A 16,483-nucleotide genomic window follows, 5' to 3' on the forward strand; every position below is an offset into this window, starting at 1 on the left:
AGAAGTATTTTATGGTTGACCGTATTGAAGGCGGCACTCAGGTCAAGGAGGATCACTGCCACTGACCCTCCCTGATCGAGTATCCACCTAGTCTCTTCTGTCACTGCCAACAGGGCTGTCTCCGTGCCGTGTTTTGGGCGAAAGCCAATCTGGGAGGTGTCGAGCAGATGGTTATGCTCGAAGAACTGGGTTACACTGATGTTGATGTGTTTCTCTAAGATCTTGGTAGCCCAAGGAAGCAATGATATTGGGCGATAGTTATTAAAATTAGTTGGGTCAAGGGTGTTTTTTTTTAACAATGCTCGGACCATGGCGTGTTTCCAGGACTGTGGAACTATCCTACCGTAATGGAAGAATTCAACAGCTCCATTAGATTGGGAAGAATGACTTTGTTAACTTGGGTCAACATCTCAAGGGGGGCAGGGTCACAAGGTGAGCCTGATTTGATTTGGTTAATCAAGGTCTCAAGGGTGTCAAGGTGCAGCATTGGGAAGTGGTCCAGAGAGTTGTTATGGAGGGAGACCGCTGATGTAATCGATGGATTAGGTTTTTGCAAAGACGAATCAGTTTCTGGGTCAGAGAAGGAGAGATAGATTGTGTTCTTCCCTTAAAAAAAAAGGCATTGGCCAGTTCCTCGCATCGAGAGGATGAGTTGTCATCAGCTGATAACCGTGATGGCAACCTGGTCAGTGTTTTCACAATCTGATACATTTCTTTAGGCTTAGATTTTGCCAGTTTAATCTTTTCCGTATAATGTATGGATTGTTTATCTCTGATTTTGTTTTTGTAGTTCCTAATTGCTTCTCTGTAGGTCGCTTTATCCGTAGGCTCATAGGATAGGCGCCACTTCCCTCTAGTCTTTTACAGAGGTGTTTTTTTTCCCTTAGATCTTCAGAGTACCAAGGGGCGGTTTTTTGTTTCCTTCTAGCACCGGAGGTTCGATAGGGAAGTACAGAGTCCAAGGAGCTTGTTATCCAGTTGTTAAACAGCTCATTGTTAGCGCAAGGATCAAGAGAGAGTGACGGATTAGTGGCAGTAAGATTGCTCATCCATTCGTCTGTTTTGATCTTTGACCAATTTCGGGTGGTACGAGAAAGGGTGGTAGAAGGTAAAATTTTGGGAATGGACCAAGTTAAGGAAATTAAAAAATGATCAGTCCAAGGAAGATGGCTAATATTGCCAACCTTTAGAGTTTTGCTATTGCTAAATACTGGGTCTAAAAGATTACCCTTGTTGTGTGTAGGTCCTGGCACCAATTGATCTAGTTGCATAGCAGCTAAACTGGTTGTGACTCCCATGGCAGTGGTGTCTAGCAAGTTATCAAAATGAATGTTAAAATCTCCCAGTAAGGTAAAATTAGAGGGGGAGGTGACTAATTCAGCTACAACAGTTGGTCGATCCGCCAGAAATTTTTTTATGGGACCAGGAGGACGGTAGATAAGGATGCCAGCGAAGCTATTGTTAGGTGTAAATTCAATGACAAAAGGGAAACTTTCACAGTCCGCAATGGACTCCGTTAGGCAGCGACATGTGTAAATGTCTTTATAAATGATAGCCAGCCCTCCACCTTTGCCTTGTGGTCGATCTAACCGGGCTATCTGATAGCCGGGAATGAGGGCTTGCACTATATCAGGCTGGGAATATTGGGTAAGCCAGGTGTCAGTTAAAAATGCCACATCCGGCATATGTTCCTCTAACAACAGCGACATCTCCAGACTATGCTTGGCCAGAGATCGACAGTTAAGGAGAAACATTTGGTAGTCCTTAGAATCCAATTGGGTGAGGTGGTCAATTAGCTCAAGTTTACAGTGAGGACATACATGGGGGGTTTCTAGAGGGGGGAAGTGATGAAGGCAGCCATCGGGAATGGGAGGACAGGATCGAAGTAGAAAGTCCTTATTATAAGCTAGCCTTTGTGGTTGGGGCAACCAGGGGGGGTGGCCCCTGGTCCCGGTTGGGCGCAGACGGGCGCAGACAGGCTTGCCTTTGGCGCGCCCGCCCGCTGCGCGGACGAGATGACATAGGGAATTTATAGGGTGTTTAGGAGGGTGGGAGGCGTCCTGCAGCTAGAGTGTAAATCCCTTACCCCTCTCAATATGGTGGCTCTCAGTGGCGGTAAGCCCTATTTCTATCTCTCTGCGCCAGCTCCTACTCGGCTGCGCAGGAATCGGTAAAGGCGATTTTCTGGCTAACAAGTGATCTATAAGTTCTAACAAGTAAGTACTCTACTTGAGAACATGCGGCGATTTAAAATATCGTGATGACAGTAATGTGGAAAATAAAAGTAGCAAGGTAGCTGAGAGAACCCCCGGCTTCCGCCTCAGGGGAGAGAAAAAACAGCACGGTAGCAATCAGCGCGCTGTTAGGAATGACAGGATTTAAATACTGCGGGAGGGCGGTACATGAAGTAGGCTGATGCCGATAAGGCACTTGACTCCCTGGAGTAGCCTTTTATGATCGAAACGTTTAGGCGGCTTGGTATGTCAGATCGCGTATGAAGCTGCTGGACACACAGCCTGTGGCCTGCATGTACGTAAATGGGCTCAACTCCGATGCCGTTCAGATCGCCTGGGGCACTGGGCTTAGTGTTATAATTTCTGATGTCTTTGTCTCAAACTGGAGGATCGCAAATTTGAATCCTGGTTGGTGCACTATGAATAGTGACTTGTATATTTTTACTGTGCTGCCACCACACAGGCAAACTGACCCAGGAGTTACAAGTTAGCCGTGGCGGCTACAGGCCATTGCTTACATTGAAGGCCCCACCCAGGTCTCTGGCCCTCTGGACAGCTATCTAAACAGAGGCCATGCCCTATTGAGAAGCTGGTGACCCCAGTGCTTCTTCGAACAGTTCTTTTATCGTGGCTCTCCATTTTACGCGACCAACTCTCACCCCAATGGCCTCCTCAAATGGTGCGATGTTTGGGTGACATTCGTTCCGCGAAGTCCTGAAGCGTTCATAAAGCACAAGCCCGAAACCCATCAGCCTATATCTTTCAGGATCAAGACCTAACGAGAAGAATAAACGCAGAATTCAAATGTTTTGATAGAACAATGTCATAGTCACAGTTTGATGCACTGTAGTCGTTCGCCGTATTAGCAGGTCTTTTGTAATTAGGCGCTCCTACCTGGAGACGGTGGGTATGTGGTCACTATTAATAAGGGTTATTGTCCGCCATTGCAGATACACTGTCTACTTCGGCTTTTCCTTAACCTTTGTGTTGTTCTAAAAGTACCAGTAACCTTTATAAGGCAAGTTGGTAAGCTTTATAATGTTGTCTATCAGTTGTAGCTTTATCGCCTTCTCGTAAAATATGCAAACCAAACTTGAAATAAGTACACTTTGTTGTGAGAATAGCTATTGTTGCCGCTGATTTCTTTTATTGCAGCACAGCAATGCCTCTATTATGAATCGAACATTGATTATTCGAATAGTATTGATTTAATTCCAGAGTGACTTTTGGACCATTAAGGCGATAAATAATACATTGACCTCATATTTGTGTTGAATCAGTTTATCCTGTTAGAGTCCTGTTCTTCGTCGTCGTTTTCTAGTGAGCGGCCATGGCTCTAGAGGATCATAGGGCTCTGCCCCTCCTTTTGCTTCGATAGGTCAACTTGAATATGAGAAATATGGAAAACTAGAAATGCCGCATCACCTGTGGATAACTGAACCTCCTCCCGCTCTTCCAAATGCCCATCCGGTCACAAATAGCATCCTGGGCCCCAAAAGGACAACATCATGCCAGATGCCATGTAATGTTGCAAAAGGGGGGAAAAGAGTAATATGCACACATCTGCTGCGGGGATATGTCAGGTAAATTATTGGTTGTGATGGATTCTCTATAAGTACTAAATGACTGATCTCATTGAATATTAAATTATATGAATCAACGTTTGTTTACCTGATCTGCACTTATAATGTAAAGGATGGGGCTTACATTGAACCCCTCGTTCTGTTTTACACAAAAGCCCCAGATGGAGCTGCATCTTACAGAACTTTATCTACTTTAGGAAGAACTAAAGACTTGCTTTTTAAAGTTGTCTTTCAGGGCCAGAACCAGGCTCTGTAAGCGGCAATAGTTTCAGGGAGATGGACAGATGCTATGGTGATAGGAAACCCCCCTCAACTCACAATAATGTTCCAATCTTCCAGGTTAGAAGAAACCAGAAGTGCTTGAACCAAGGGAGCTGTTGAAAGTGTCAAAGGTGACTTATGAACAGCGAGTAAAGACAGGATTTGGCATTTGAGATGATCTTAAGTGAATCGGAAAGAATGAGAAGAAGTGTGTAAATGGAGTTGCTTTTGTTGTATACTTCGTAAAGAGTTACTGGAAATTCTGCAGCCCAGCCTGATCCAGCTCTTTCTCTAAACTCTATTGTTGTTTAAATGAAATCTTGACCATATGCGTCTATCTTAAGCAAAACCTCAAGCACTTGGGTGCTCCGTGAGCACCTTTACTTTGCTAAGTTACTCTGTAAACACTGGTAAATCACCTCTTTTTCAGACATTAATAAGATGTCACCTAATCAACAGAACCTTTAGTTAAATATCTGTGTATGATGAAATATTTCTTGCTAATTTTTAAAGGTGGTAAAGAAGAAGAGGGAGATTTACTAATATATTGCGCCGTATTTGCATCACAGAAGTAGCACAAAAAAGAGCAAAATATTTTTTTCCTAATTTACTTTCTAGCGCTAAACTTTTTTAGCGCTGGAAATAATGTAAAAGTAATGTGAAGCAGCGCATAGCAGTGCTTCGCATTACTTCACACATTGGGACCTGCCAAGGGGGGGTGCATGGGCATTCCCGTGCAACCACCCAAGATTTCTCATGCTAAACCCATTTTACCAAAATCAGTAGATTGGGTTTAGTGTGAGAAAACTGCACCATTTTAAACAAGACACAAGGAAGGAGAAATGAATTAATTTATCCTTCCTTTTCTGACATTGCATGCGTGCTGCACTGCGCAACAAGCATCCAAAGTGGGAAAAGCCTTTCCTCGTGTCTGACATACTATTTTGTACAGGAAGGGTGTCCTTCCTGTACAAAACCGATGCTGGACTCACACACACACCCTAGCGCTCTGGTGCTAAGGTGTGTGCATGGCGCACAGCTGCTGTAATCAGTGCCGACGCAAGGGAAAGGGAAGGAGAGAGCCATATCTTTGAAAATATGGTGCTCTCCTGTTCCCTTCCTGTCGCGCCACGCAGCGAAGCCTCGCGGGGGGAGGGCTGCGCTGCATTGTGTGGAGATTTGGTAAATCTCCCCCAAAATGTCTTTTACAACTATTGTGAATTCTCATTCCATTATGTTTTAATTTAGTAATTTTAAATATCTTTACATCCAACAGAAAACAAGCCTTGAATGTGTGAAATGACCATCAATAATGAAGCGAATGCTGTAAATCTTCATAATAGCAGAAATATTGAGCTACAGTATTCAGGAAACCATCAGCGCAGTCGGCGAAAGGGGAACCTGCACACAAACTGACAAATCCCGGATGAAGTATCAAGGGCAGTTCAGTGATTATAAGAGGCCGAACTGTACACCTCCATGCCACAAGACGAAGAAATGACCTTAAGAAAAATAAGGCAACAACAATAACAAACCACCTCCTGTATAAACAAGTGTCCAACACCAGCTTTGATCATCGGATCGGTATGATGTGATTACCACAGTGCTCTATTTTATAAAATGATGACAGGCCATCATTCCGTGCTCTAGGAGAATTGTAAACTCTTTCCTGACAAACCACAGTAACCAGAGAAGAGCACAACAGAGCGGAGCCAGACAACTGATGGGTAAAGGAAAGAGGAGTTCTTTTATCTACAATACAATAGACTGTCCTAATTTGCACCGGTCAGAAGGAAGATACATCTTTACCCGCAATCGTGCATAGCCATAATCCAATCTAAAGGCACAATCACCTACAAAGACACCTTCTACGTATTAGGAGTGTGGTAAATATTTGGTGGCTATTGCATTTTTTTGTTAAAACAGAAATAAAACATGCAAAATACTGCACACATATAAAGTGTGTGAGAAAAACACAAGTGCTTTATAAGCCATGTCGGCACATCAGGAAATGCAGTCATGGGATATAAACAAATATATACCCGACCCACAGACACTAACCAAGAAAGAAGAATCATACACATGCAGCAAGAGCTTTAGTTTGTCATCACTACTCAAGCTTCATCAGCACACGTACACAGGACAAAAACCATTCAAGTGCAGTGAATGTGTCAAGAGCTTTAGTAGGTTATCAAGCCTTCAAAGTCATCAGCGAACACACACAGGGGAAAAGCCATTCAAGTGCAATGAATGTGGGAAGAGCTTTAGTTGGTTATCAAACCTTCAAAGACATCAGCGAACACACACAGGGGAAAAACCCTATCATTGTAGTGAATGTGACAGTAGTTTTAGCTGCTCTACAGCATTAAAGGATCATCAGCGAACTCACACAGGAGAAAAACCATTCAAGTGCAGTGAATGTGGGAAGAGCTTTATTCAATTATCAGGACTACAAAGACATCAGCGAATACACACAGGGGAAAAACGCTATAATTGTACTGAATGTGACAGTAGTTTTCGCTTCTCTACAACATTAAAGGATCATCAGCGAACTCACACAGGAGAAAAACCATTCAAGTGCAGTGAATGTGGGAAGAGCTTTAGTCGTTTATCAAACCTTCAAAGCCATCAGCGAACACACACAGGGGAAAAACCATTCAAGTGCAGTGAATGTGCAAAATGCTTTAGTCAGTTATCACACCTTCAACGTCATAATCGAACACACACAGGGGGAAAACCATTCAAGTGCAGTGAATGTCCAAAGTGCTGTAGTCGGTTATCATATCTTCAAAGACATCAGCGAACACACACAGGGGAAAAACCATTCAAGTGCAGTGAATGTGCAAAGTGCTTTAGTTGGTTATCACACCTTCAAAGCCATCAGCGAACACACACAGGGGAAAAACCATTCAAATGCAGTGAATGTGCAAAGTGCTTTAGTCAGTTATCACACCTACAAAGCCATCAGCGAACACACACAGGGGAAAAACTATATGATTGCTGTGAATGTTTGAAGAGCTTTAGTCAGTTATCAACCCTACGAAAACATCAACAAACACACACAGGGGGAAAGCCACTCAAGTGCAATGAATGTGGGAAGAGCTTTAGTCGACGATTAGAGCTACAAAGTCATCAGCGAACACACAGGGGGAAAACATAGAAGGGCACTGAAAGTGTGAAGGGCTTTTGTCAATTTTCGATCCCACACAGCCCTCAGTGAATACTCTCCTTCATTTAACTCACATGGAAATAATCCTAGAGATGCAGAGATTCCGGAAAGAATTTAAGAACATCAAAAATAATATTGACCCGTCTAAGGACATAGACCAGAGCAGAACAGTGCAGTTATTGTGAGAGGAATGAATTACGGAAAAAGATCAAATTCAAATTATGTAGGACATTGAAATACCAATGATAGAAGACCTGAATAGCAGTAAAGAAGAAAAACAGATAACAGTATTTGCAGAATTATAAAAGTGTTTGTTTCCAGTGATTGTTCACTTCCGTACACATAGCAAAGTGACATGATGTACCAGGATACACAGTGGGAGACAAGCACAATGTGGATTAAAAAGAAACATTGTTGATTTTTATTTGGTGAAGAAGAGATACAAAGAAAAACATTCAATCGCACCTGACCACACTACCTGTAAAAGCAACACTGAACAATACTGGGACTAACAGTGGTATTTTCAGCTAACTTGTCGGATTAGTGATAAAACCTTTAAACCCAACACACCCAGAGTGGACATGTTGTCAGGGCTCTGGAGATGGAAGCTTCATTGGTAAAATGCATGTATTACTATTAACAAATGCCACTGCAGTGTATGTAATGAACTAAAGTGAAGCACAGGTGTTCAAGAAATAACCTATTTTCAGATATAAAAGAGCACATACCTTGTTTTTAAGTAACGTTTGGTGCATCTTTTACACACTGTAATCGGTAGATGGATCAGCTCGTGCCTCGCGCCTTATTACTAAGTGCGACCCATGACTCCTCTCCGACTTGGCGATGTGGTGAAATAGCGAAATCCCACATCAAAAGCATATATGTGCCAGGACAATCAGTTGCACTCCCAGCAACTCGTCTTCCACACTGATTGTCCCTTGTTCTCAAATGTTCTGAAGGATTTGTCATATGAATTACAGAAGTGGCAGTGACATTCATGAAGCTAAAGCTAACAGGAGTGTGTGGGAGATAGAGAGGGGGAGAGATAAAGAGAGCGAGAGAGACAAAGAAAGGGGGAGAAAAAGAGAGAAATGGAAGGAGGGGGAACAGCACGTTATTTGTACTCACCTAAAAATAGAAGAAGCAGCCGAATACATGCCAAAGTGTGACATCACCAGAGAAATGGGCTGAACACCTGGGAATTTAATATTTATTTTTAATACCTATAGACCCATGTCATGCCAATAAACAGGGCACAAGTGAGGAAAATAGTGAAGGACCCCATTATCATATGTAAATCACAGTGACGTCACATGTAGTGACATCACAAGAAGTGATGTCAGGCCCTTATAATAATTTTCACGTGAAAGGTTGACAGCCTGTTTTAAAAACAAAAAACAAGAAACATAAAATAATGTAAAAATAAGTTTTTGGTTTCAGTTTTTATACATCATGTGTTTTGCCCACTATTAGTTTGTAACTAAACTCGGAAATGACTGAAAGTGTAAATATTTTTAAACAGATAAGTGAAACTAGGAAATTACATTTTTAAACAGTTTTCAGCGAATAAATAAAATGTGCTTTTAATTTGCGTTTGTTTCCTGACTTTATTCTTTATCCAGCCCCTAAGTGTTTCACATTTACAATGTATTAATCAAAAGAAGGGCTGATTTTGTCAAGTTCTCTGTTCCTCTCTTTGCGCCACTCACACAAACACTCAGAGGCCTGTGTCGGCAGTGCTGGGGCACAAAACAACAATTATCAGTCACAGGCTGAGGAGCTAGATGGAACTGAGTCAAGTTTCTAGATAATAGTGGGGGGACCCCTTAAACTGTGGCTACCCCCCCCGACTTGTGCCGTGCTGAAAAAGCAATAGTGAATTTGAGTAATTTATGATGAATTGAAATGAGAGAAAGAGGAGAAGAGAGCGAGGTGCAGGATATATTAAAAATGAAAAAAAGAGACACAAGACTTTACCCTGTTCTGTGTACAAGCATTTTACGTAAACAAGTTGTGCTGTGCGTTGTGAACAAGTTGTCACCCCTTTGTATGTAAATGAGCTTCTGTGACCAGACAACCCAGGCTCCCATCTCTTCTACCGCGGATGATAATGTGAGCACTGTAAGGTAATCACAAACTAGGGCTATATTGAGAAATAATCGGCTTCCAGGTCACACATCTGTTGTTATGTAGTTCTTTTTATTTTTTTAAATTTACTTTACTTTGCAGCAATTCTCAAGGTTACTTTTTCGCAGTATATCGCTTTATATCGCTCTTTGCGCTCCATCAGTTAAACGTGAGGTTTGATGTAGGATTTGTTGTAGTGTCCCTAGACCATGTCCCAATCCTGTTGTCCTCGATTTGTCGACATGTGTTTTGTTCTCAAGGTTGAAAGCGCGGTAATAGGAATAATAAATCAGACATATTTGAAATTGTATGTAAACAAATGTGTGCCTTTCAGTTATCAGGCACCACCAGACACATCTACACATGTAGTTGAGCACCAGACTAAAGTAACTCCTCCCTATATGTAAGGGGGGAGAAGGTGTGACGTCCTGTGTCATGATATTCTGGAATGTGGGGATGGTTGCTAGGCCGTGAGCTGGAATAGAGACATTTGTCCGTTGGTCTTAGCTTGATGATGGATGGGGTCTCTGCATCTGTGATACTTAAATAAACCTTTCTTGACCCCCACCGTATGATCTACTCTGATTTCTGGAGGGACACACTTCCACAGATGACCATGTTAAATCTAGCTTCGCACAACCCACTGAGCATTCCTGCAGGTGTGGTACTTGATAGCAAAGGTTTATTGTCAGCATTATTTACAGCAGATAATAAAACAATCACAATTCTTGTTGATTTAAAACGACTTAAAATACTACACTTTGCGCATAATCCATGATCTGACGTAAAATGCTAGTGCAAATGGATGACGTACATCACTTTTAAAACCAATCAATTAGATAGAGCGGTCATTAGATCTTACAAAGCGTACCAGCTAACAAGCACGTACATAGGTGCAGATACCGGCGTCTCCGTCTGCTTGTTGCCTACTCAGAGCAAGTAAACCCCTAGCAAGCCTGACAGCTGTCTTATAAACATCAGAAATAAAAGAAGAGCACAAGCCTGCTGCGCAGACGTTACCTAGTGTGTTAAAAAAACAAGGATTGTCCAAATAGTTTGATTTGCTGACAGCCGGGTGGAAATTGAACCCTCAGATATGGGCCAATAGACGGCCAACACCTAAGCGAGCATTTTATAAAGTGCAGGTACAAGTAGAAATGTGCAACAATACCTCTCGATGCTCTGTCCAGTCCATAAGGTTCTCCAGGTTGTCCATTTTGCCCTAGTGCCTTTTAAGTTGGAGTCGAGCTACGCCCCAGTTTATGAGGGCAAATATGTCAAAGGACGAGCACAGACCCCAGAGATAAACGGAAAACTTCAAAACCATCACTACAGTTGGTTTATGGTGTGCACCCACTTCCTTCGCTGCTGTCTATAGCAGGTCTGCATATACGAAGCAACTGCCTGGCAAATCTCCATACGATCAGTTCTATATCATAAGAAAAGTACTGCACTGCAGCATCTCAGATTACGTGTTAGAAAAAGTGGACGTAGGTAGTACCTACGGATTTTATGCGACATATCACACAGCAGCATAAAATGCATATATGACTCAGGCCCCCTTATGTTCGGGGACACGTGTCAGATCCGCCTCCAGGGGCTTTACCCATGATTTAGTTAAGGTTCGTACCTGAAGAGTTCCTAATCTGAACATGAGATATAAAGCCATTTTCTCAGCAGGGAACAGCAAGTCCATGAACTGCTCCAGGCTCGGTTCACATTTTACTTTCTGGTAATTACTCAGAAGGATGCCTTTCCTTGCTTCTTGCGAGCTCCACATGAATGCACAATATTTCTTTTTAACCAGTTCTAGTGTTGCCTTATTCATCAGTTCCAGATGATTCTATTTCTCTACTCAACTAGTGTATGTTGGAATGTTCTCAGCGTGCTTGAACCGGAGTAAATTATTGTAATCCTGCATCGTCGCAGTTCCTGCGGAACCATACTATATGATGCAAAGGATAGATTTGACCACACTCGCATCCATTATCTTACGGGGTGAGATCCTCCAGTGAACCCCAGCTCAGCTCTTAATACTGTCAGTGGGATTCCAGGACCCAGGTTTAGTACATGTTACAAGAAGATGTTTCCCAGTTTAAGAAGAGCCTGAACTTTCGTAAAATCCCACAGTTCAGCACCATAAGGGCAGGCCACACGTGCATTTGTCTTGAATGCATCAGTGCTAGTTTTATTGGTCTCTTGCTGCTTGAGTTAGCAAAATGTAGAATAGTGGCGTCAAGTTTGTTTCCACCTTCGCCACATGAGCTTTCCAATATAAATGGTCATCCATTCGTATGCAGAGGTAGTCATGTTTTAAGTCGCTTAGTTGGTTTACCATTAATCCTGAATGTCAACAACACCTTTGATTTAGGAATAATTATCATATATTTTCCTCTTTATTGATCATTAACTTCTGTACCTTACAGAATAGCTCGAAGCCTTCCAAAAGTTGATGCACTGATTTTTCAGTTCGCGCTAATATTACTGCATCATCTGCAACCCCCGGGATCGGAATATTCTCCTTCTCCAATATCGGAACATCAAGATGAAGATTCCCGAGAGAATCAGTTCCATTGATGTGAATGTTGAATAAAGCCGGGGCAAATACGCAACCCTGCCCAACGCCAATGTTTATTTCAAACTTCTCTGTGCATTCTCCTTTAACACTAAATCTTACTCTGGAATGATTGCCACGGGCAGATCCTTTCGGGTACTCAAATAGTTGCTTGGGAACCTCCTTCCTCCAGAAGACTCCGAAGGACGGAGCGGAGACAGAATAGAATGCTGTTTTTAGGTCTCTGAAGACCAAGTAGAGAGGGGAGTTTCCAAGGACACAAACTTCATACAGATGATGTACAATATCAGAGCCTTGTCGATTCTACTTTGGCGTTTTCAGGATCCAGCCTAAGGGTTAGAGAGAATATTGTTTTCCTCTGTCCAGGTCTCGAGTCGGGACTGTAAGAGTTTCCCAAAGATTTTTCCAATGTTGCCTAATTGGGAAATTAGCCGATAGTTGGAGGGGTCATCTCTCCCCCCTTTCTTGTGAATCACCACAGTCACAGTTATGGAAGGCTTCCATGATTCTGGACCCACATCAAGAGTCATTGCAGTGGAAAATAATGCTGTTAAAGACCCTGAAGCACTGAACGTCTGAACTGGCCATCCCTCCTCTCCTCTGAATCCATGCAATGACGGTTAGTGAAGGTGTGGAGGAGGGAAGCCCATGTCACCGCACAGTATATCTCAGTCACAGGAACACCCCTGACGAGTGCTGATGCAGAGGACTTTGGGGGCATATTAGCAAGGGCGATATCGCCGCTTTAGCTGGACTTTTCCCCGCTAAAGCGGCGATATTTTTATCGCCCTATTAGCAAGCTGTCGCTAACAGCAGTTAGTGACAGCTAATAGGCGATAGCTACAGGTTTGGGGCCCGCTTTGCATGTCAGCGATATTTTTCGCTAATGACATGCAAAGCGGGTGTACCCAAACTGTTAGCGATTGAAAACAGTCGCTAGCACAGCTATCGCCTATTATCAAGGCAGGCGAAGCGATAAAAAGAATTGTGCTAACCGCGATTATCGCTAGAATCCAACGCCTGCTAAAAAGTTGACTTACCTGTATGGTCAATGGGGGGGTGGATTATCACATTATGCACCCATTGGCGTTAATGCAAGAATATTGCTGGATTTCCAGCGCTATTCTTGCATTGATTCGCTATCGCCGGATATGTTATTGCATTGGAGATAACCGTTGCTAACAGCACGTTATCTCTGCAATAATATCCGGCGATAGCAAGCGGTAAAAAAAAAATGCACTAAGCACATTTAGCTATAAATATCGTTACTCCTTGATAATATGCCCCTCTGTTCTGGAGGACTGAGCATGGATTCCCTTAGTCAGTTCCTTTGTGATGCACAAGATGATGCAATGAGATGAGGTCCTCTTCTGGGTAGAGGTGCCCTTCTTACAGCCTCTACAGTCCGCACCTAGGGTCAATATAAAAATAGACTTCCTTTTGGGGCTCTTACTGTTATGATCTTGCCTCCTCTGGGGGTAGAAGGTGGGAAGGGTGACAGATCACCTCAGAAGGAAAGAGGTCACCACCTTGGGAAGGAGAGGCGATGTAGTTCTGAGGAATAATTCCTCCAGGAAGAAGCATGTGAAGGGCGGCCGCACGCTCAGTGCCTGTAACTCACTGATGCGCCGCAACGAAGTGATGCTAAAAAGAGAACAAAGGTATACCCAAACTGCTAGAGCAGGAACTTGGGGGAACAGCAGATAACAAGAAGAATCAAGAATCCTTCACTGTACACTAAAGATGTGAACATCTGCTCATGTGAATAAAGAAGTGAGGGGTCTATCGAGACAAAGTGAAGACGTTTGACTCCACTCCTCGAGTTACTTCCAGGCACTATAGACACTCCATTTCGTTCTATGGTTTGTAAACTGTCTTAGTTCATAATAAGTCTACAGCGAAGCATTGTTGTTTGTTGTATATCATCAAAACAATAGCAATAAAAAATGGTGTACAGGATCAGTGACCATAGCTGATATTTGTGGAAGGGCTCAGAAATGTGAAAACAAGTCCATTGGCGCATACGAAAGGGAATAGGTGCAAAGATATGTGCCAGTCCCTTCAAAAATCTGACTATGATTGGAGATTGCATGAGGCATGCTGGACAGGGCAGCAATGAATCCTTCGTCTACTGCACAACTCTGCAGGACCAGCGACAGAGCACATGGAAACCTTCTGAAAGGAGAGCCTTCGAAGGGTCCACGATATGATTAACACGTCAGAAGATGTATGAGTTTTACCTTCCAGAATACACTGACTAGGTGGAGGGGCAACAAGCTGATAACATTACATCAACCACCTCCATTGGGAGCTGGAAGGAGCTCTGATGCCCCTTTCAATCTGCAGACTTGAAGGTGGAGGCTCTGCAGGGGCAGGTGAGGGTCTCGCCCCTCTCAGTCTCCAGACATGAAGGTGGAGGCTCTGGAGTTAGGTGCGTATCCTGCCCCTCTCGATCTCAAAAGACTTTCCAATCTGCCTCTCAGAGTGGACCTTGAGAAAGAAGGTCCACTCTGAGAGGCAGATGTAGAGGGTGGCACAAAGAGAGGTGCAGATGGTCCACGTACCACAGCCTTTTGACCAGTCATGGGTGGTAAGAATTGCTTTGCACCAGTCATGGTGAATGTTCCTGTCAACTGGAGGAATTAAGGATATAGGAAGAAAGGTGTAGTGAAGTGGAAAACTCTACCTCAACCGAAATGTGTCCCCCAACATTTCCCATAGTGTAAACTGGAGGGTACAGTCAATCAGTCAGTCAAAAAGACTTTATTCGGTTGATTAAAACCATAAAAGCAGTACATGTTACATAAAATCAGGATAAAAAAATACATTTAAACAGATATAGAGAATTGATTGCTACTCCTTAATAAAAGATAAACAAAACACATAGATGTGGGGGACACCTGAATTAAAAAAAATTTCGGGGAGATCCTCACCAAGGTTTATACAAAAGTCAAAATTAGTGATTAGTTAATGCGGCAGCTATTAATTTCTTTTGTCTGACGGCTGCTACCAAGAAACAGGCCACCCCGTATGTAACCTGTACCGAGTTCAACATCTGAAGGTATAGTAGAGCTGGCCGTACCTGGACAAAATTCAAGTTTTTCAAGATGGGTACAAGAAACTTTTTCCGGGGTGCCAAGTAGTGCTCACAGAACATAACTAGGTGCAGAGTGTCCTGCGTGGAAAAACAATCGCAGGAACAGGGGGGGGAAGTTTTCTGGGGTACCCCATTCTGAATACGAGCCAAGGACAAGGTGGATCAAGTTAAACCTGAACCTTATAAGCAGGAAGCGGTGATAAGGCTTCGTGACATATTTTAAATAAGGTTCCATAACTGTAGATGTGGAAAGTTGGCAAAGTGATCTTACCATAGGCTTACCAAGTTCCACCGTTTCCCTTTCAGATTCCAATAAATTACGAAAGTGCTGTTTCACCCATTTTACATCCTCTTTTTTAAGATTTTGTGGAAGAGAATACATGTCCGGACGCCCAAGCCTAGCGCATGCCGCTCTAACATACGCCAGCCATGGTATGTTGTGAGCATTGTCCAGAGACATACAATCTTTAAGGATGCGGTGATTCAAACTGATTTCCTCGTTTGTCCAGGTTTTAATCCAGCATAAGACTGGGGACATTTTTAAGAGGTCAGAGATATATCCCATACCTATTTCGTTGTGAATTGAATATGTGGGAGAAGATTTCGGTAGTGACATCAAGGCCCGTATAAAGTTATTTTCAGCAATTTGTATGCCTGGGGATGAAACATAGCCCCATATATCTGCCCCATAAGATGCAATTGCCACGCATTTCGCTCTATAGATCCTAGTCATGGCTTCCATCGGTCTCGAGCCCAATCTTTTAGAAAAGCTCAGGAGTGCTGTAATGGATCTAACGACTCCGTTCTCCTTCAGTTTCATTTGTGCCTTCCATGATCCTCTCTCGTCAAAGGTGACGCCGAGGTAACAAAAGCTAGGGACCCTCGAAATTGGCGAATTATTACAATTAAATGATTTGATCTTCAAGTGTTTCTTTTGTGAGCCTACGACCATCACGTGTGATTTAGTGGTGTTAATCTTTAGGTCGAGGGCTTCCATGAAGAGGCCAAAATGGTCCAAAAGTCTTTGCAGGCCTGTGCCAGTCCGAGCAATAAGGACAGCATCATCCGCGTATAGGAGGACCGGGATGGGTGACCCCCCCATACGCGGTATGTCTAAGGTCGCTGAGTTCAAGGATTGCCCCAAGGAATTGATGTACAGGGTAAAAAGGAGGGGGGCCAGGATACAGCCTTGTCTGACCCCTCTCCCTGATCTGAACTTGGCTGTACATCTTCCATCCCTCGTAACCCTAACAGACGCAAATAAATTTAGGTGGAGGTCATGCAAAAAGTTAACCAAGGTGGTGTCCAAGCCCAAATTATGCAAAATAATCCACAGTTTAGAACGATTGACCAAATCAAAGGCGGAAGACAAATCCATAAATCCCAAATAAAGAAGTCCCCCCTTCACCACGGTGTATTTACTAATAATGAGGTGAA

The 16,483-nt window shown here is 43.1% G+C and overlaps 1 protein-coding gene across 2 annotated transcripts in view; it reads left to right on the plus strand.

The window, feature by feature from the left end:
• Positions 1-8,834, plus strand: part of LOC144805643 (uncharacterized) — a 35,579-nt gene extending 26,745 nt beyond the window's left edge. For both annotated transcript variants that reach the window (XM_078672160.1, XM_078672159.1), the window contains one exon: positions 5,355-8,834. In XM_078672160.1, the coding sequence (XP_078528286.1) occupies positions 6,072-7,238 (1,167 nt within the window). In that variant the 5' untranslated portion in view covers positions 5,355-6,071 and the 3' untranslated portion in view covers positions 7,239-8,834. The remainder of the gene's footprint in view (positions 1-5,354) is intronic.
• The last annotated feature ends 7,649 nt before the right edge of the window (positions 8,835-16,483 follow it).

The sequence above is a fragment of the Lissotriton helveticus genome (genome assembly GCF_964261635.1).
Source record: "Lissotriton helveticus chromosome 1_1 unlocalized genomic scaffold, aLisHel1.1 SUPER_1_unloc_17, whole genome shotgun sequence".
NCBI lineage: Eukaryota > Metazoa > Chordata > Amphibia > Caudata > Salamandridae > Lissotriton > Lissotriton helveticus.